We start from the raw sequence: 22847 nt of genomic DNA on the forward strand, positions 1-22847 counted from the left end.
ATCTTGTTTTATTTCGTGTTTTAATGATGGATCGTCAGCGTTAGAGAGTCCTAGAGAGCCTAGAGAACCTAGAGAGCCCACCGCTATACTGTTAGTCGGTACCGCTTTTGACGACGTAGTTCGGGCCGCTGACGCTTGGGTCGTGGTAGTCAATGGTAATGCAGTACGCCGCTGAGCCCGGCTGAGCTCACCTGCTCTGCGTTGAGACACGCTGTGTTAAGGTAGCCTGCTCCACGCTCGCGCGTCAGTCTCCTCCCCCCCCCCTACTCACCGTCACTTCCCACAGCAACCGGCCTCTCCCTCACCGGTCGAGCTGTCTCTACAAAGCGAATGCAATGAACATGAACGGGCAACAACTGCCTCTAACAAATATAACATAATTTTATCCATACATTACTCAATTAAAAAGTTATTTGTCAATATTGTAATGCTACAATTAATTGTAGGCTATACAGGAATCCCAATTTTATTTATTTTTTCTGTATATGATTCACTTACTTGAAGGTCTATCATGATTTTAAACTCACATCAAATTACAAAGGTTTGTAAAAAAATTTTGCCTTTCTTTTTACGTTCAATACTGATCAACTTTATAGCAAACCATTTTTATCGTTTAACCGATAGTTTATTATATTGATATTACAACTAAGTTTGTTTTATTTCTGTTGTGGGTTTACATATTCTCTACATAATATAATAAACTTAAAACTAAGAACACGTACGATAATGCATATGCACTGCTTATTTAACAAAATTCTATAACATAAATCCTAAATTTCTTTATTACTTTAAGTTTTAAATGAAAATATTTACTAGAATTTTAATATGGTAAGTGTTATAAAATTATTTCAGTGTTTATTTTTACGCCTTATTATTTGTCTGGTACCATCGGTTAAGTCGTACACCCCTGATTCCCAAACCACTGTAGGCTACATATTCTTCCTCGGTGACATAACACGCGCTACTTTCACTTTATTCTACGAGAGAAGAACGTTTCAAAAATATGCATAGTTATGATTCGGCTTTACACTAGGCCTACAAGAGTACAAGTAAAAGAGTATGTACAGGCAGTTTAATCTTTTTTATCTTTATACCATTAACTTCATATGAACTGGTTGTAACTACAAGAGTACAAGTACAAGGGTATCGACAGACACTTTAATTTTTAAAAATCTTTATACCATTACTTCATATGAACTGGTTGACAGTACGAGTGTACAACTACAAAGGTATTTACAGAGCCTTATCTTTAAAAATCTTTGTAAAATTGGCTTGATATAATAAATTTGCTAATCAAGTATACCAATAAATAAATACATTATAAATCAAACAAAATCGAGGCTCAATACAAAGTTATGAATTGAAAAATACATATTGCTATAAGAATTTTACTATAAATACTTTAAAGGCATAATAGAATAATGACGAAAAGAAAAATACGAACAAATCTTGTAAAAACAATTTTCCTATTACATCAAATAATTACTTACTATTAATAATTTAGTATTAAAATGCGTTATAAAACAAGGAAGAAGGAAACTACGGCTAAACAAACAAATTCATCAACAAATACGACGTTTTTAACCTAGCACAACGCAATGAAAAAATCAAATATCTAACTCAAAGTATTACATGAACAAAATACTACAGTTTACACCCTAGGCCTAGAATAATCGCTTTAAAAAACAACGGAACAGCAGACTAAACATATGGAAATGGTAATGCACAAAAACGAACAGCTGACTAATCATATGGAAATAGTAATGTAAAAAAAAGGCAATATAAATCAAACCGGTAACTCTACGTATGCCATTGAAAAAAAATACACTCCTGAATAATCTGAATACGTATTTAAAGAACAACGGGTAACCAAAGAAATACGCATTGTACAAAAAATACAGTTTACAGGGTAACTTATATAGTAAACGAAATACCAAAAAAAGAAACATATCCGCTTACTAAACGTACGTCATGGACCAAAAACTACAATTATTCTACAAAGAATTTACAAGTCATACAGTAAACGAAAAAATATAGCAAAACAACGAAATTGCTAACTAAACGTATATCTTGTAAAAAATACTACAATTTACACAATAGATTAACCGTGATACCGAATCTCAAAGAAAAAGCTAATAACGAAACGTGTATATATATATATATATACAAGAACTTACAGTTTAATAGAGAAACAGTAACAAAAAAAAAAAAACAAAACAAATACAAACAGCTAACTAAGCACAAGTTATGCACAAAATACTAAAATTTACACCATAGGATAATCACGATACTAAACAATCCACGAAAAGACTCACTAAACGTTTTTCATGAACTTAATAAAACAAATTACACTATACAATAACCACGATATTAAAACGCAACGAACCTGCTTACGAAACGTATGTAATGTTAAAATACTAGAGTTTACAAGGTATACAGTAAACTAAATAAGGAAAACGAAACAGCTTACTAAACATATGTCATGGGAAAAATACTACAATTTACACCATAGAATAATCGCGATATTAAAGAAATAATGAAACCAGCTGAATGATTAAATAAACGAATGTCGTGAATTAAAAATAGTTTACAAGATGCACCAATGTGCAAAAGATACTCAAGTAATAAATAATACAAAATAGTTATTGGCCTTCATCCATTGATCTATGGTTACGTAGTTTTGAGATATGCGTGTATGACAAGAAGCTCTTGAACAAAGTTTACAAGTGTTGCAAATTTTTTAGTTTACGTTGATGTGGTACTGATTTTGTAGTAGATTTTCCGTAGCGGGCCATTCTTAAGCTACGGGACGTCCACAGCACAGTTTTTATAATTTTCAAACGCACAAGGAAGTTGACTACGAAGTCGCGATGCTCCCTGCAAGTAGACTCTAGTTTTAGCCATTCTCTATGTTTCTTCATAATGTCCTTTTTGATTGAAGACATCAAGGATGACTTGACCCCTACTATATGCTTCATTTTTTGAAAGTTTTCTTTAAAAGAAAAAAACATGACGTCTGTTACGGATGCCATTTCCTTGGATGGAGCAGTCAGATGGCTTGTTCCATCTTTTGTGGAATAACTCCTGTGAAGAATCAGCAGCTCATTTTCGTCACTGAGCTGGGCACCTGTTGTAAGCTCTCGGCTGCATTCTTCACATGAGAATTTCTTCAAGCAAATCTTCGCTAAATATCCAGCAACATACCTGAAATACATTGAAATTGTAACACAAGACATTTGATTTTGATTTGTTTTTGTTTTATAGAACCGTTTTTAGGGGTATTCCCTTCAAACCTATATTCAACTTTTTCATGCTAGTCTTAAGTAGCTCATTCACTCCCTAGGGAGTAAATACCATTTTTAGTCCCTAGATAGTTAAAATTAGTTGTTGTAAACTGTAAACACAGTTGGTGTAAGCTTCGATAATAAGCAATCGCACGTATCTAAAGTATGTTTCGCTGGTTTTAATCTGATTTAGCTTATTGTTGCATTCTTGTTAACAGTTCGACATGCCGATAGTATAATGTAGGCCTACACCACGAATATTAGAAAGGCTGGTATGGATCATAAACATAAACAAATGACGTAGTTTGTCTGAATCCTATACTAACAGCATTAATCATTTTGAGAGGTTATCTTTATCTTAAAAGTGTTGCCGTTTTATAACTTAGTTTGCTTAAGCAATTGCGCAATATGACGAACAATATAGTTAACTAAACGAGCAAAAAAGTATTTTCAACTCTTGCTCTTTTTCCGTATTTAATATGCCTGTGAACTGTATTACCAGTAGGAAGCAAACTATGGTGATACGTTGAATTTACTGATTTTATAATAATTGCATTGTTTATTTTAGTGAAAAAACTGTTAGAGTTTAAAAATTCCATAAAAAATAATTCTTTAGTTGTGAAAATTTGTTATGAATTGAGTGTTTATGACATTACTTTACGTTAGTTACCTAATAAAGTGACAAATTTAAAGGCGTACTTGAGCTGATATTTACTTACTGAACAGAACAGCTTTCCAGCGTTGGTTGTTGATCTGGGGCAATTTGAGGTGGCTGTATATGTTCGGCGTCAAGGTCAATATCCGAGTCGTCAGATTGGACTATGTCGTCTGGGTCGTCAACTTCCATGTCTTCAAGTCCACTTCCTTCTGTAGTTGACATAGACACATCGACGTTTCTCACTTGGTCTTCGCCATCACCATCACCATCTCCTTCTTCATCTTCGGTGTCGCTGATTTTATCCAGATCGGACGCAGTGAGGATGACGTCATCGTCTATTTCACAATTAGCAGACTCCGGTGGTTTCATTAGTGTCACTTGGATTCTGTGACGCAGATTTTGACGGAACTGCATGGCAGATGGGTTTTTTTCATAACCACACCTTTGCCTTGCAATTCCAAACTCATTCTCCAAGGCGTCTTGTGTCAAACGATTCGTCAGGAGATACTTGGTGTCCTCTTCCTTGATGTCATTCCAAAGTTGAAGGACTGACGACACTGTTTGGTACAACCCTGAAAAACAAGGAGGTCGGCTGAGTGATCTGCTTGTTTTTTTATCGCACCGCCAGGTCTGTATCCACGGTAATGCATTTTTCAATGTTTCTCCTACACGAAGGCCAGCGTCGGTAGAAGAGATTGCACATTTCAGTGGATTAGCGTCAAACTGAACTTTGCTATTCAAGCAATCAAAAATGTCGTTAAGTCTCCCGATGAAGGTTGCCGTGTTTACTGCATCAGCTGGTAGCTGGCCAGTGCCCACAGCGGTTTGCATGGCGGCAGTGACAGAATGGCTGAATACCTGTGTCGCCAATTTCACTTTCATTCTGTCAAAAGCGTTTGGCGCGACATGTTTTTCAGTAATTTTGCATAATGATCTGGCTTTATCTGATTTGCTGTCTAAGTTGTACAAGGTCACAAAGTGGTCCCATTTGGCCCAAACTCCATCACCATGTTGGATGTTTGTTTTCAGAAGAGCATTTCTTATCGACTTGAACAAGTGTGGAGCATCAAAAATAAAAAAAAATCTTCTTTTCCTGTACGGTGAAATATGGTGATGATTCGGTAACCTTTAGAATTGCTGCAGCCTTTTGGTTGTTGGTCCCCTGATCACAAGTAACTGTTCGTATGTTGAGACCAATGTTGCTCAGTGACGTTATGCAGTCTTTCAACACAGTGGCAATCATGTCTCCTGACATTGTACGGCTAGTGACATAATAGGCTACTGGCATCTTCCATTTATACGCCAGGCCCCTGATCAAGAACATTAAAACGTGGTCTCCTACTCTTGGCGTCCTTCCATAGGCGCCCAAGTCTTCAAAACCTTCGATGACATCTCTTTTTTCATTGAACTGTAAATTTTTTTAATAGCCATTTCGTCGGACATCAATGTCACTTGTTTTTCCAGAGGAGACATGTTATTTACTTTGATCTTCAATAACTTAAGTAGTTCTTCACTAATCCCTGGTTTCAATTCCATTACATTAAGCCACCTTGAAATGGTTGAGCGTGATGGCAAGTTGAAGTTTTTTTGGTCACGCATGTTGTTGTATAAGGTCGGCGATCTGTAAAACATTTCCATGGCCAATTGTTTTTCATCATCTGACCAGTTGCTTCGTTTCGTGTGCATCATTTGCATCTTCAAAAGTGTTTTAAATGCATTGCTTTTAATCTCCTTACATGCAGCCTTGTAAACAGTATGTTTACTTATGGTCGTATGTCTGGATTTAATCCGTTTGAGCTGCGCAGATCGTTGACGAAGGGTTGTTTTTACTTTGGTAAGACGCTTACGTAGTTTTACTTTTCTCGGGGTATCTTCGCCCATCATTAATTTCCTTTTGGTTATTGCTCTTCCAACGTGTTTAACGTACTTAGGCGACTGATCCATTGGTTTACTTTGTTCAGATGTCCGCGTATGTTGAACAGAGTAACTAGCATAGGGAGTGGAGGAACAAGAAGGACCGGTGTAATGAAGAGATGTGTGAGAAGTTGTAGATAGCAGGGGTAGTTCTTGGCCACTCGATGACGTCCCAGCCACAGGTCCTGAAAATACACAATAAAAAATAGAATTTGATATTACACCCTTGGTAGCATATCTACAGCATATAATATTTCATTAGTCCGTGTATTCCACAGACAATACTTAATTTTATAAGTGATATCTGTATGTTTTATATCTGATTTTGATAAACGTTAACCTTACAGTTTGCTCGTTCAAAGAAATTGTTTACACATAGTTTTTAATCATAATTCTAGAGTGTTTCACTTTATACTGTATTTAGGTTATATATTAGATGGTTTACTGTATACACTTACTACGCAAAGAGTCTTTGTTTACATTTACATTATTAATAGGTAAACGTTAAAGAAACTATTTTATAATTGCGTATTTAGGTTGCATATTAAAATATACTAATAGACCTATTTAGATGGTATTGGATTGGATTAAAACGACGCTGTAACACCATGGTGCGGATTTTAAGATGATAACTATAGTGTTGAACGAATCAATAAACTGTTTCATAACAGACTAACATCATATGGCTCTTTGTAATGTTTAGTTACTTTTTTTAAATATAGATAGGCTTAGGGAATTTTTACGCATACTCATAATAAGTTAGTCCAGTATGTTTAACTAGTTTCCTCGTGTCAACACATAGAGTCTAACGTTCATTCAATTATTTTAGGGCCACTATTCGGCTTTTAGCAGAGTCATAAAACTCGTCCTTCTGCGAAATGACGGGCCCTCCCTCGCCTGTCCTTGGAATTTTGTAGCCCCTGATTTGGGCGCGGGTTTTGCCTTTTGTAACATTGTTGAGTTCGCAAAACTTTATGACTTGACAAACAGTCTCCTCCTCCTCTCAGATGTTTCGTTTGGTTTTAATTCATATTTTATTAAAATTACACATTAGTTTTAGGAAAATTAAAAAGGTTTCGTTAATACCAAAGGTGTCTATTTGGCGAAGAACTTACGTTTCGGCGACAAGGATAAACCAAAATATTTTTCAGTATTATATAGCATGCCAACCAATATATAAATGTACTTGGCTCTCATCATCATCATCATCATCATCATCTTGTATATAGTTTAGGGTTTAATTTTTTTTTTAGGTTTATACTTATTACTTTTATACTTATACTTATACTTATACTTATACTTATACTTATACTTATTTATACTTATTTTAGGGTTAGGTTTATACTCAATGGTCCTAGAGAGCCTAATAGCATTGACTATAAATCCTTAAAAGACAATGCATACATACGGGCCCATTGTATTGGTCGGAGCTGAGCCAGGTCCGTGGGTTCAGTTAGTTGGTCTGCACCTCCGAAAGACAGCGCGTGAGTCAATTGTTTTATTCCTTCTCTGCCAGAGAGTGCTGGCAGCGCACTCCCGCCCGGCGCCCGGCGCCCGGCGGCCCGGCCCGCACTCGGCGCACTCGCACTCGCTCTCGCAGTACAGACACTAGACAGAGTACGCCGTGCTGCCGGATCGCTACAGCGCACACGCGCACGTAACTACACGTACACCACACCGTCCCTTTATTTAACTCTTCACTCTCTGTCCTCTCACCATACTTCCAGTTCCACTGCTACTGCATTGGACCCCAACGATGCGATTATATTATGACCGCAACCGAGCATCGATACCTACCCAATTCCTATGGTTTAATTAAATTTGTCATACCTACACACACATTTTTTCACACTTACACACACATATACCAACACCATACCCCTACTACCCATTTACCCAGAACTACTTTAATTTTCAATCTGCATCCAGGGATTTAAAAAAATTGAAATATAGAAAAAATTATTTTTTACAGAATGGATGTTAGCTTAGCGGTAAATTCCCAAATATACCATTGAAATTTATATTATTAAAAGAATTTGTTGGATGTTTGTATTCAGCACATTGACCCCTAAATATTTATTTTCCTAGGCATTTTGGGTATCAATTTTAAAGCTCCAATTATTTAGATGTGCCTTTTGTGGGTTTAGATGATAACCCGTGAAAGATTTTCGTCCAATAGGCTTTTAACATTTCAGAGTTTATTAATCATCTGTCAATCATCAATCAGTTGTCAATCATCTTAACTTTTTCATGTCAACACTAACTGTTTGCCCGTTCTACGTACGGGAATCTAGTAGTAAGTTAAAACCCACGAATACTATAAAAGACCCCTTATATTCAGAACAGGAGTTTGGTTTGCATATTTAGTGTGCATTGTTCCAGATATGATGGCAAAACTATAACTGTTTAGGAATACATATAAACCTTCTCAAATACAATATCTGACAGTTTCAAAGCCAAAACGAATGCTTCGCAATTAAATATCACCCGATCGTGTTAGTCCATATTTTATATCAAACGATGAAAGGAATTGCTTTACAGTATAGATCTATGAGGCATAGCCCTAAGGTAGGCCTGTAATTTAAAGTTACTTTTCATACTGGTTAAAAGTAGTTAAAACACTTCCTCAACCTCACTACTGCACACTTTATTCGGGTTTAAATTTTTATTAACAATGGTGCTCTTGTCATTTCCACGAAAAATAAGGACATTAATGTGTTACATACAGACATACACACACAAATACTTTGGTTTTAAAAGTTTTTAAGTTTTCGAAAATCAAAGATATTTCCCATAAGTAGCATTATTTGTAAGAAGCTTTTAATGTTAACATAATTAATGGCAGTTTGAAGAAACCACCTTTATCCAAACAAAGGTTTCTTATTTAAAAGATTACGTAATCTCTAAACGATAATCGGTACATATATCTAGCAAACATTCGGAGGAAATGTGACACAAAACGCACAAATCTGGGGTTTTGTACGTTTGTAGTTTTACTTCCTAAGTAGGAAAAGTACCGATATCGTTGTCGAAATGTAAGTAAGTAGAAACCAAAAGTGACACATTGGAAAATCGAGTTTAGCTACATCTGAAGTTAAACCTCCGTTGCGGTACGATCACAGCGAAATCAGAAAGATCTTCCAAGATCGCAGCAACATACACGATCACCCACTTGTGATTTTTTACTTTGCACTTTACATAACTGTCCTTCAATCACCGTCAATGAGTGGAAACCTTTGTAAGCTACGGTATTGGTGACGATGATTAAAAAAAATGTAAGTTTCCTTGCACTGATACAACACTAATTCACGGCATTTTCCCCGGTTATCAAAACTCAAGAACAATCGTTGCACTTGCGATTAATTAAACCTGTTAAGTAAGGCACAAAGTTTTTAATCTCACTTGGTTTGGATGTGCTGACTAAACTTGATCGAAAATGGTTATTTGTAAACAACTTTTAATGTAAACATATCAGTGACAGCTAGAAGTGAGAACTAATCCAAACAGCTGATCGTTATTTCATAAAATGTAATAGTAAACATTGGGAGAAAATTTGACAAAAATCGAACAAGATTGGGTTTTTGGTGGTTCGTTATTTTGTTTTCAAAGAAGCGAGGCAATTTTTTTATAGCCAAAGAGACTCTCACCAATCCAGTAAATACAGAAAAATGATTAGAACCTTGATCGTTACTCTAGTTTTCTAGGAGTAGGCCGCGTAAAATGACATTTTGGCGTTACAGACGGAGTCACAGACTGGACAAACAGACATACAGACAGAAATTTAGATACGACTCGTTTCGGCTTTCTTAGGCTATGAAACGTAAAAAAACCAAAAACTGCATGATTCTAAGCAATGTACAGACAAAACTGTAATTCTATATAGATTTTAATTTGTTTACATAACAACAGATGAAAATGCTACAAATTCGTTTACATCCATACGAAAATCGTTACAGTTGGTGATGTTGTAGTGAATTCAAGTAAAATATTGCAAACTTATTTGTATAAATTGTAAATAAGAACTTACGTTAGCTTTTTTCTATTTTTAAGATTTGCAATAGAAATCCGTAACTTATTTCAAATATGCTATATCACGGATTTTGTAGTCACAAAGTGACGCTGGCTGTTAGAACTTTAGGAACTTTAGGAATATCTGTTTTTTTTTTAAGAAGCAATGATTGTCTAAGGATTTATTTGCTCAATGCACAATTTAAAAATAATAAACTATAATTTGCATTTCCTTTTTAAGGGATCTGAAGCAGCTGAAGTGCCGTATATGTTGCAAGTTTCAAAATCCACTAATGTCTTGAAATGTGTGTTAATTTATTGAAAGTTAGTCATTGTCTTATTGTTATGTTTAAGTGAACTGAAGTTAAAATTTTATAGTTAGCTCAATGTAAATTTTAAAAATGATAAACTATTATTTGTTTTTATGTCTATTTTGTTTTCCACCTTTTAGAATTTATATAGCTAACTAAATTTCAATAGGGGTTTCTAGTGATTTCATTAGAAACATGAAGTGTCATCACCAAAGGTCAGTAAACTTGTTTAGCTTTATAACAAAACACAAAGTGTTATAACTAAGTATCATTAAAAGTATTTAGTTATATCACTAAATATCATCACAAATAACAAGTTATACCAGTTCACATCATTTAAAGGTTTAGTGATATCATTAAAATTGTCTAGTGATATCAGTACACACCATTAAAATGTTTAGTGATATCATTAAAATTGCCTAGTGATATCAGTAAACACCATTACAATATTTAGTGATATCATTAAAATTGTCTAGTGATATCAGTACACACCATTAAAATGTTTAGTGATATCATTAAAATTGCCTAGTGATATCAGTACACACCATTAAAATGTTTAGTGATATCATTAAAAATTTCTAATGGTATCACTAAGTTGCGCTATTGATTTTATTGATTGATTTCTAGTGATTTTTACTCGTCCCAAATCTCACTACGTATCACTAAATTTTTTTTTAATGATTGCTTAGTGATTCTTCCACTAGGGATGTCACTATCTTTTCCAATGTATTTGTTTTATAGTAACTGTAGGAAAAATTAAAAATATAATGTACAACTCGAGTGCAAAGTGCAATTGCCTCACTGCTCACTCGGGAAACCATTCCTCACTCGCCTACGGCTCATGAGTAGGCCTAAGTATTTCTCTCGAGTGAGTCAATTGCTCCCTTTGCTCACTAGTTGCACAAATAACTATTTCTCCGTAACCATTAGATAATAACTCTTCAATATACTAAATTATTTGGGTTTTGAAGCTCTACAAAATGGTTTGGAAACAAATTGCTAAATCATGTTTTTTTTGGGACAAAATGGGAAAAACCAATTTGTACCCCACACATTTCTACATGCACAATACTGTATCACATATTTCTTATTAAAACATAAACATAAGTGAAAACAATCCTACTTTGACGGTTCTCAATGTTTATTACAGCTTTATGTTGCTGTACACATGACCAATCTACCAGCATTTGTAACGGCCATATTTATAGCAGTAATGGCAGTTGGATCTATTTTTAAAAAGGTTCGAATATAGCATAAATCTGTGTACGTGATAATAATAATAAATATACAATAATAGTAAATAATATAAATAAATAATAATGCATATAATAAATACATTAATTTATATATAATTAATATAATATATAAAAACGACAACGCGTTTGCCTAGAGAATATTGTGAAGGGATCCATCACCGCGCAGGGCCTATGCGAGGCGAACCATGCGGCGGCGCCGGTGAGTCGGACGGTAGGGAGATCAAAGAGGACCGCGACCTGGCTGGAGTGTCGGCAGCGGAGCGGGGATGCACGCGTGCACGCGCAGCACTTACTACACGAGTTTCCAGCCATTGCCGCTAGGAACGACACCGCATAGAGGTACTGAACTAGTTCTGCTAATCTCCGCTAGGATATTTTGCTGGGTACGCTTTTTAGTACTAGATGCGTTGTCTTTTAAGGATTTATAGTCAATGGTAATAGCAAATGCAGTACATATATGTTTCATTGAATCTCTGATTCTACTCTACAAAAATATCAACAAAGGACTTAATATACAAATCAGTTCTTTTAATCAGTTCCATCGTCCATTGCCTTTAAACTTTCACACTTACCATTAAGTAAACATAGTAACAGATATTTAATTGATTTTAGAAACAAAAGAACACTATGTACTGCTAAGTTTTATGGTATTTTCCTTGGATTAATTTAATCAGTGGTGTGGCAAAACACAAAAAAAATTTATCAAATAAAGTAAATGTGAACTGAAAGCTATGTTATGATAAAATAAGAGTATTTTGTATTACCATTTGATAATTAAATATGGTTACACATATACAACAGATTTTAGAACACAAAAATCAATGACGTACAATTTAGTTATTGATGATATTCTTTAGTTCAATTTAAGCATAGGTTTAGCAAAACACAATAACTAAATTTACCTAAATATACGTATAAAAAACAATGTGATTTGCAGGTTAAGTTAAGTTAATTTTACACATGTTAAGCAGTTCGAATTTATTTATAGTAGCCTCCAAATTCATACACACATCTATACATTGTAATTTTTATACTGTTTCCATGAAAACATACCAATAACATTATTTTCATATCTGAGACGCTTTAAAAATCCAAAGCAGAGCCGGAGTTTTCACAGCAACGGTTATAGAATCTTTTTTTTCTATAATCATTGACAGTTTTAGAATAAATAATCCATGATAAAATGCTAGATTAAAATAACCTCATAGTTATGGAAAATATTATATTTAACTTCTTTAGCATCAGCTGTCTGAAATTGTGAAATATGCAACTAAGCAGTTCTTCTTGTTTACATAGAAATGTCAAATCAAATGTAAATAAACATTATTAGTGTTCTAATCGCATCCATGGAGACCAATCAATATTTACTTTTAAAATGTTCACCTCAGAACCTTTAAATCCAAAGCGGCAAAGCCTATGGTCAGTATCGAAATGTGAATGAATAGTCCTATAATGGTCCTTGGTATGCTAGCTATATTTTTGTAAAATTTAAGCCCAGTTGGTTCAGTAGTTTTTGCACCTATTAGTAACACACATACAGACAGACACCAGATTTTTATATAATAAGTATAGATAATACATAGTACGACGTCATATCTCTTATATTATTACGTGAGGGATGTTTTTTTGTGAACAAAACCCCTCCGTTATTTCTGGACCAATTTTAACGTTTGAGGTGTCAAATAATTCGTCTCAATTCGTAGTTTTGCATAAAGATTTTAGAATTTAAAATCTCGTACCCTTAAGGGCACGAGACGCTCTCAAAGTCACATTTTCCCCATAAGAATAACATTGAAAACAAAAACAGCTGTATATAAAACTAAACTCACCAGCTTTTTCGGAGTAAATATTCGATGTTTGATATATAATTTTTGAAAGTTATGCTAAGCAACTTATTTTGGTAGTAAAAATAAACATGAAGAATATACACATCAAGTTGTCACATTGGTAAAGTAAACCTACCTTAAGTCAGATAAAATAAATACATACAAGAAATTTTTACTCGTAACAGCTTTAAGTCGGGAAACATTAGTAGAAAACACTAAAAAATTAGGCCGGGTCCAAAAAATGCTAGAATATTTTCACAAGATGGGTTTATTATTTCAAAGCGCTATTAAATAACGTGAATATTTTGTTTAGTTACACAAGCTTTTAGTAGAGTATTTTAAACTCATCGAAAGTTATGACTGTTATTATTGTAGTTTTAAAATAAATTCTGTATAATACCGGTATTTTCAAATTGCTCGATTTCGAGCAACAGGTGCACTAGTTATCCTTAATCTCTGTACTCGTCCAATTTATACTTTATGCGGTAAATTTCCATCTCGTAAGATATCAGTAGCTACCTCGTCGATATCTCCTAAGGGATTTATACCAATTAGGGCCAATAGGCTTAATTAGCTAGACTGAATCAGTATTAGCCTAACAGTATAAGTTAAGTAATTCTATACTATAAAGACAATCTGTTTTATCCATCTGGCAATGGTAAAGGAGAGAAATCGTGATTTAAAAATACTTACCCGCCTCTGAATTAATTTAGCCTACATGAAACTTGGTTACCATATAACAATTACGTAAAACTTAATTACTGATGGTGGCAAACGCTTCGCTATTTAAAAAACAACAAATTTAATAAGGTGGAGTAATACTTTACTTTTTAAAATAAAAGTCTTCAGTAAAATATTATCAACACAAAAATTGAACTTATGTGTAATAATTTGTACAACAATATGGTATGTAGGTTATCATAGTATTGTGTAATTTATCATGGGAAATAAGTTAGATTATGTGACCTAGGCTATTCTGTATTAACCTAGGCCCTACTCCCAAGTTTTAAAGTTATTAAGTTTGAGAGTTATTTTATTGACCAATTTTCATTAAAACTGAGGTATTATTACAGTTAAATATATTTTTTGAAAATTTCCCATATAGGGGATAAGCTATAACCATAGGTCTCATGGTAAGACCTAGACCCTGGACACATTCTATTTTTCGTTTTTATGTTCCCAGAGGCCAAAACCACCACTATCCGTTTAAATTCATATATGCCTGGATTTCTGTCTGTTTGTATGTAATAAAAAAAAAATATATATTCATAAACTTTGAGCCACTATGGTGATCGACAATTACACTATGGCACTATGTTATGGTGTCAATATGGTTATGACACTATGGTGAAACATAATTAATAAGTACTGTCAGATTACTTACCAGATTTACAAACTATTCAAAATTGCAACTATTCCAAATTTGTTATCTTACAAATAAGTCAAATAAGTTTAATTATACTTTTAAAAATTGTATCCTAGGATATTAGAGCCCGGAATTGTTTTTCACGTTACTTCAGGCTGGACCTAGGGTTGGAGGTATTATCACTAAGATAAAATCGACTTATTTAAATAGGTGTGAATAGTTTATAGAAATGTTTTTTTTTTTTAATATAACCAAACAAATTTCCCCAGTCTACATGTTTGCGGCCACCGACGGTGGTATTTTATAACCATTCTTGTGCATTTATGTTGACCCGGGCAACATCGAGGTTTACTGCTAGTTGCTAATCTATATCTATAAATAAGAGGAAGTATGTATGTATCCTATGCATATATAGATAATTGAGATAATTTAGATAATAGTAGATAATAAATAATAGGGTGCATGCAATAGATAATTTACAATTACCTTTACCTATTGAACTAATGTATTATAATCACCCTACGTTTTTCGTTTTAAATCTGACAGGTTTTTATACGCTTTACACATTTATGAATAATTTTCTACTTTTTAGTGCGTTTAAAAACGTTTTGTAAAAAAACATTTTATTTATAAATTAGTTTCTACTTTTTAGTTTTTAATGTGTGTGGATGTTAAATCTATTTCAAGCATCTATATCAGGTTAAGACAGAGGCATGTCGGAAATCTAAGGTTTATTTGAGTTTCTTTTCATATAATTATGCATCAGATAGAATGTATGGCCTACCTACTAACTATAATTATATAAATCTATTTAATTTATTGTTTACTTTATAGAATCTTACTAATATTATAAATGTGAAAGTTCGTGTCTTTGTTTGTTTGTTTGTGTGTTTGAAGTTCAATCACGCATAAACCACTGGACGGATTGGGCTGAAATTTGGCATGATGATAGCTTACATTCCCGATTAACATATAGGCATATTCTTATATCAAAAATCCTTTCGGGCTCCGCCCCAGTGGCTCTGTAATTCCCCATGTTAACCTTATGAGTATTCATATTTAAAGGGAATTAAAGAATTTAGTCAGCTGTTTCAACAAAAAAGTTTGTTCTATGATATGGAAAAGCATTAAAATGTTATTAGATTTACCAACAGGGTGCAGCACTATATTTGTTTTGCATTTATGATAACAGCTAATTTGAACTAAGCAGCAACAAAAACTATGATTCGCAATGAGAACTGTCAAATTAGGATTGTTTACAGTTATGCTTATGTTTTTTATTTCATTAATAATTTGTGATATTTTGTGAATTGTTGATCATTTATTTTTCTCTATTGTTTAAGAGAGGCGGTAGAACATTATGGTTATGGTAGATGTGTAATACTATAGAATACTGTAAATTTAAAAAAAGCAAATTTTATCAATCTGTTTCCTCCCTTATTGCAAACGCAAAGCTTGAGTATAACTGCAATAAGCATTTTATACTTATATTCCAACCCCGTACGAAGGACGGGTACTCTGCTAGTACTTAATAAAAATTGCCATATATCTGCAATCAGATTGTTTATATTTTATTTGAAATGCTTGTTTTATATTTTTAGAATATCTCGGGAGCAGAACTTGTACCTCTTAACCTCTGCTCTTCGAACTGTCAAATTTAAGTATTTACAGCTGACTTAAATTTATTGATATATTTACATTCTTTCAAAATGTAAACATGGAAAATTTGGAAGCCCATGGGGCGTAGCCCAAGGGAAATATGAAAATTAAATGATATAATATTGCATTGTCATCCATGTGTGAACTATGTTTCAAGTTTCAAATATCTAGCTCATCGGGAAGTTAGTATAAAATTGATTGCAAAATTTGTACCGTACAAGAAAGCGGGCTAATAAAAACGTTTTAATAAGAGGAAGTATGTATCCTATGGAGTCCGCAACCACTCGACAGATTTTAATGAAACTTTCAGGCATTATTAAGCGTTATCAAGGATGGTTTGTGTGAAGTTTGTGCAGATCCGTCAAAAGGGCTCCGCCCCAGAGGGTTTTAAGGGGTCCAATTTTAGACTTTTGGAACTAAAATGTTTACAAATAAATATAATTTAAATGCAGATGTTTACTTTCACCAACTGTTTCGTAGGTTTAAATAATCACAACATTCTGTATTAGTCATGATTTGAAATAGTGCCACACTATTTCCTCAGAATGCAGCACAGAAAACTTTTTTTACTTTTAGATAAGTCCAAATATATTAGACCCCAATATTTGCACACCTGTGAACTCAACAACGTTTAAATTCTCCACTGTTAAACATGTTAGTCTAAAAAGAAAAAACTGTTATCAAAGTATTATAAACAATAAAAGGGATGGCAATGCCTTAATATTTTTATCTTTTCTTCTATACCCACACAATCCCACATAAATTATTAAGTGAATAATAATCGTACTAATCTCAGGTATTCAAATGCCTCCAAATTGGTCATTAAACTACCACTTTACTTACTGCCTTTGAAAGAAGGAACTCCAATAATACTGATGCAAAACTTAAGTCCACACAAGCTGTGCAACGGAACCAGACTGACCAGACTAACGATTTAAAAAATGACGCCATACTTGATCAAAGCAAAAAAGGCCAAAAAGCTAATAACTTATATATTCATACACCTAATGAAAAAACAAAAAAAAACATTGTTTATCCACAGGTATTTAAGTAAAATAAATATTATATTTTTGTTTTTGGTAAACATTTTTATTATTTGTCGTAAAGAACAGATTACCTCTTAAAATAATAGTTGTAAGTGCAGCAACGCACGCCGGGTAACTGCAAGTACAGTAGTTCATAAACCAACAAATTATCCATGAAAAATAACGTTGCTGATCTTAGTAATATAAAACTAAGCAGATAACTTATGCGACATTTTCCCTTCATTACATTGTTTACACAACGAAACATTATAAACAAGTACGACATGTAATAAAAAGCATTCATAATGCACATTATTTGTAAATTATAACTAAATAATGTACTATACAAAGTAATCATTTTTGAAGGTGAGCTGAAAGAGTCTGGTTTTGGGGCAATCAATGTCATTGAGCGCACAAAGGACCGCAATTACCAAGCCCACTGATTGGCTCAGCAGCACTCCGCACATCCACTGAGGGGAGGGAGAAGACAACACTTGATCAGCAGCCTTCAAAACCGACAGAATGCTGCAATTTACTCTTATTAAATAACAAAATTACAAAGTGATTTCCATTTTCAGGTTTTAACTTTTTTAAATGGCTTCACATGCTCTCCCCCATCATACAGCTGTTTGTTACTTGAAATTGGTTCATGTGCTAGATGGCATATTTTATAAGTTCCTATTGGCTCTTAGAACTAGATATTTTGAAAATGATCGATGTGATATTATTTACAATATTTTAGCAATTGTGTGGCTAATTTTATAAAATCAATCATTTACATGAATATATAAAGGTTTTTAGTTACAGTTAGTTCTGATATGTTAATTAATTCATCAATCAACGCGTTTCAAGCAATTGGTTGGTAATTTTTCTTTCTTTATTTCTTTCTTATAGCTGCCGAATGGTGTCCAGCGAGGAGAGTTTCATCAATTACCTCCATTTTATAGGATTTTCACTAGTATAAACCTATAGTACCTGGGGACCGAGCTTTGCTCGGGAAAAATCATTAGTTTACTCTGAAAGCAGTCTTAGTATTGCAGATACATAAATCCATTCCCAAACTCCGCAATGCTCTACTTACTACTTCCTTCAAAACTCCCTACGTCGTGGACCTGTTTCTCTCCCTTCCCATTGCATTTTAGGATTGCAGATACATTAATCTATCTGCCACAGACGGTTGCCACACTCTGTAATGCTAAACTTTACTACTTCCTACACCCCTTCCTACGTCATTGGGCCTGTTTTCATCTCTTTCCATAGCATTTTAGTATTTTAGATACATAAATCTTATAGCCACAAACATTCCCCACACTCCACACTGCTATCCTTTACTACTCTTTCACCATTTCCTACGTCGCGGACATGTTTCCCTCCTTTCCCATAGCATTTAAGAATTGTAGATACCTTAATCTAATCATCATAAACAGTTCCCACACTCCGGACAGCTCGCCTTCACTACTTTCTTCGTCACTTCCTACGTCGCGGACCTGTTTCCTTCCCTTCCCATAGCATTTTAAGATTGCAGATACCTTAATCTTATTATTGTCAAAAACAGATCCCACACTCCGCACTGCTAGCCTTTACTACAATGTATCGAGTAATCTTGAGTGTAATCTTTGCTCGTTTTTTTTTCTTTTGTACTGTATTTTGTAATTAGCTAGTATACTGTGGGAAGATGGCTTATTATGAACACAAGCTACAACTTACAAGTCGTTTGTTTACTTTTTCCTTGTTATTTAATTCAACCAACATGGTTACTTAGCAACACATAAGACTAATGTAAAAAAAAAAATACTTTCAGTTTCATTTTTCTACTTAATTAGATTTTTGTTGGCAGTTCTTACTGCAGTAAACTTGTTTTTAGGCCAGAAATAACCTATTTACAACATTTGAAGAAAGTCGTCGAAGCCGTTTTAGAGAGATCTTTGTGCAAACATACATACATACATACAAGCAAACATTGCTCATATTAGAGTATACGATATTGTATAGTGTAACTGGGAGCCAGTATAGATAAACTAATATAAATATTTGTGATTTGTTTTTAAAGCTGTTGTTTCATAATGTATTACTCTTAGGCTGTTTAACAACTAAGATAAAACAAAATAAATATTAGGTTTGTTCTAACTTAAGCCAGTGCTTGGAGATGAGAGTTTCACTGATTACCTCTATTCAGCGATGCCCGCAGCTGTGTTCAGATCAAGAAGCCAATTGGCTGACATCTAGTACCACAATCCATCGTGTAAAGTATAACAACTATCATGTAACCGAGTAGCACCAAAGCAGAGGATAGTGAAATCGTGGTTTGGATTAATGGGTTTATACTATGGTTCATATAAATATGATTTATCAAAAAAGATGACAATTTTAGTAGCGAAGATTATACACCCAAGTATAAACAGAAAATGGCATAAACATAATGACTTTGACAATAGATTATGAAATTAAAATGTACAGTTTGGCGACTAATAAACCGATACTCTGCGTAGATTAATGTTTACATGCGCATATAATTAGTTCGTCTTCATTGGTGAGCCCAGATACCGCATGAAAGCGCAAGAAACGGGTTTTCCGTTTAACCAGTTCTCTCCTTTAAAATCATCATTGTTACTATATACATCATACATGTTTTGGGGAAGGAACACTAAAACTTTTCAACTTTAAGTTTAGCTAAAACAATTAAACACCCGCTGCCACCATGTAGTGTTATCGTAAGTTAGATTAAATATATTTTGAACAAGACAAATACTTTATTAGGTAGCTTTAACAACAAATCAACATTTAGAATGTTTACCAACAAAAACTAAATAAATAAGATTCTAACACCATATGTTGTCAAATACATATGACTAACAACACAATTGTTTGTCAAACAAAACCAAGTGCAAAAAGATCGAATAACTGTCTATTTATAAATATGTAACACATTTCCTTAGTTTCTTCTGATGAAATGAGGGAATAAAATACCTACATAAAATACTTTATTAATAATTGATGTAAAAAGGAAAGATATTAAAACATTAACACTTCAAACTGTGAACATATTAGAACAACATAATAAAATAATCAAGCAGCTGATATTAAAAGATACATTAAAAAGATATTTGATTATATAGCATTAAACAAAGCAATACTATATAAAATCTTCAACATTCCCCCTTAATCAAACATCTTTTTTTTTATTTAATCTGAGTCTTTAAGTCCCAAGTCCGTCACAAAGTGATTACATTTTTCACGTGACAAAGATTTGGTTTAAATATAAGCCGTCATATTTACAGTTGGCATATACTTGATTTCAATGCTTTTCTTAACCATATTCTTGACCTTTAGCAACAAGACGTGCTTTGAACTTCTCACGATCACCATCTACATTTTTCTTAGTTTTATAAACCCATTTGCGTTTAACCACATTTTCATTCTTCGGACGATCAACCAACTCCCAAACATTGTTCTTAATTAGAGAATTATACTCTTTATCCATGGCATTCATCCACTCTTCTTTGAAATTACTTTTAATTGCCTCATTGAAAGTTTGCGGTTGATCAAAAATATCGACAGCTTGATATGAAACAAAGTCGTTCATCCATAATGGTTTTCTTAGATCACGTTCAGGTCTTTTATCTTCAATCAAAGAATTTCCTTCTTCCAAAACTTGCTGTTCTAGATAAGAATTTTCATTTACTGAAACTTCCTGTTCACTTTCACTGTTAGAATGAATAAGATTTTCTTCGTTGTCAACACATGTTATATCATTGTTTGGTTCTTCCACAAGTTCAGTTGTGCTACTGTTTATAACAGTGTATTCAACTTGTTGACTTTCATTTTTCAGGTCATCATTCACATCAGAGGTATGACATTGGTCTTCTACAAAAACAACATCACGTGCTTTTATAATAGAATAAGGTTTCTTAGGATCAATTAGTCTGTAGCCTTTGGAATGTTCACAATATCCAACCATAATACAAGGCTTTGCTTTTGTGTCAAGTTTCTTTCTGTAACATTTGGGAATATGAACATAAGCTTTACAGCCAAAAACCCGTAAGTGACTTAGATCAACCTTTGAACCAGTCCAAACTTCCTCTGGTGTTGCATTCTTTAAAGCTGCTGTAGGACTACGATTCTTCAAATAGATAGCTGTGTTTATAGCTTCTCCCCAATATCGTTTTCCTAAACCTGAATCTTGAAGTAAACATCTTGTCTTTTCAACTAGTGTTCGGTTAACACGTTCACTTACACCATTTTGCTCTGGAGTGTGGGGTATAGTGGTCTCATGAACAATGCCATTTAAACGTAGAAAATCTGCAAATTGTTTGTTAACATACTCACCCTTGCCATTATCAGTTCTCAAGCGCTTAATTTTAAAGCCAGTTTGATTTTCTACTTCCATTTTGAAGTCTTTGAACTTACTTAAAACCTCATTTTTGTGTTTAAGTAAATAACCAAAAGTTTTTCTTGAGAGATCATCGGTGAATGTTAAAAGATAAAGAGATCCACCCCAACTTTTAACTGACATTGGTCCACATAAGTCTGAATGAATTAGCTCAAGTAATGAAGTAGCTCTGATACTTTGACCTTTAGGAAAAGATTTTCTTGTTATCTTACCTTCAATACATGTGGTACAAGTATTCTCCTTTTCTGATTTTGAATAATTTACTCCATTAACTAAACCATTTCTTAGTAAATCCATTCCTTTATGACTTAGATGGCCTAATCTACGGTGCCACGTACCTTTGGTAGCAACTGTAAGAGCAGCTGATGAATTATCTTCTTTGAATTCAGAGTGACCATTCAACTCTGTTGGCTCAATTAAGTTTAGTTTATATACACCACCGTCATTCACAGCAGAAATGTCACTATTTCCCTCTATTCGACAGTCATTTTCTGAATAAATTCTGCACGAATCTTTGTCAAAAACTACTATTTTACCTTTTTCTGTAATTTTATTTACAGACAACAAATTAGTAGCAAGTTCTGGTATGTATAAAACATCCTTAACAGTGACTTTATTAGAATTTTCTACAAAAAGTTCAATATCACCAACACAATTACTTGTAAGTTTTGCATTATTGGCGACCAACACTTCCTTCTTTTCAAACTTACAATTTTTCACCATTTGATTACTCATATGAGTTGTACAACCTGAATCAATTACCCAATCATTATGATCAACTTTGGATTCATAAGATTTTATATTTTCAGTATGGAAAACGGTTGTAAGCAACACATTGTCATTTTCTTTGTGTTTCCCAACATAATTTGCCTTAGATTTGTGCTGAGAATTATTGCCAAGATTAGGACAGTTAGGCTTAATATGTCCAGGTTGGTTACAATGATGACAAATAATTTTCTTCTGTGGTCTAAACTTACCTTTTGAATCTTTCAACTTCTCAATTTTCTTGGCATAAGAATGTTTAATTGCCAAAGCTGATTCACTTCCAGTTGAAGTATTTTCAGACCTCCTAAAATCCTCTTGTAAGAGACGAGTCTTAACAAACTCACTTGAGACAGTTGTTTGAGTAACTTCAATACCCATAATAAGC

General features: G+C 33.6%; 1 protein-coding gene across 1 annotated transcript; it reads right to left on the reverse strand.

The window, feature by feature from the left end:
- Nucleotides 1–263: 263 nt before the first annotated feature.
- LOC129005088 (uncharacterized) lies at nt 264–11743 on the reverse strand. Its single transcript, XM_054433881.1, has 6 exons — nt 11562–11743; nt 7265–7494; nt 5870–6041; nt 4004–5035; nt 3024–3204; nt 264–362 (listed from the first exon to the last, which is right to left on the reverse strand). The coding sequence occupies exons 1-6, from the start codon at nt 11741–11743 to the stop codon at nt 264–266; spliced, it is 1896 nt and encodes a 631-aa protein (XP_054289856.1).
- Between the last annotated feature and the right edge of the window lie 11104 nt (nt 11744–22847).

Source organism: Macrosteles quadrilineatus, unplaced genomic scaffold (assembly GCF_028750875.1).
Source record: "Macrosteles quadrilineatus isolate MER2022 unplaced genomic scaffold, UCM_ALF_1.0 Scaffold_15__1_contigs__length_3749704, whole genome shotgun sequence".
NCBI lineage: Eukaryota > Metazoa > Arthropoda > Insecta > Hemiptera > Cicadellidae > Macrosteles > Macrosteles quadrilineatus.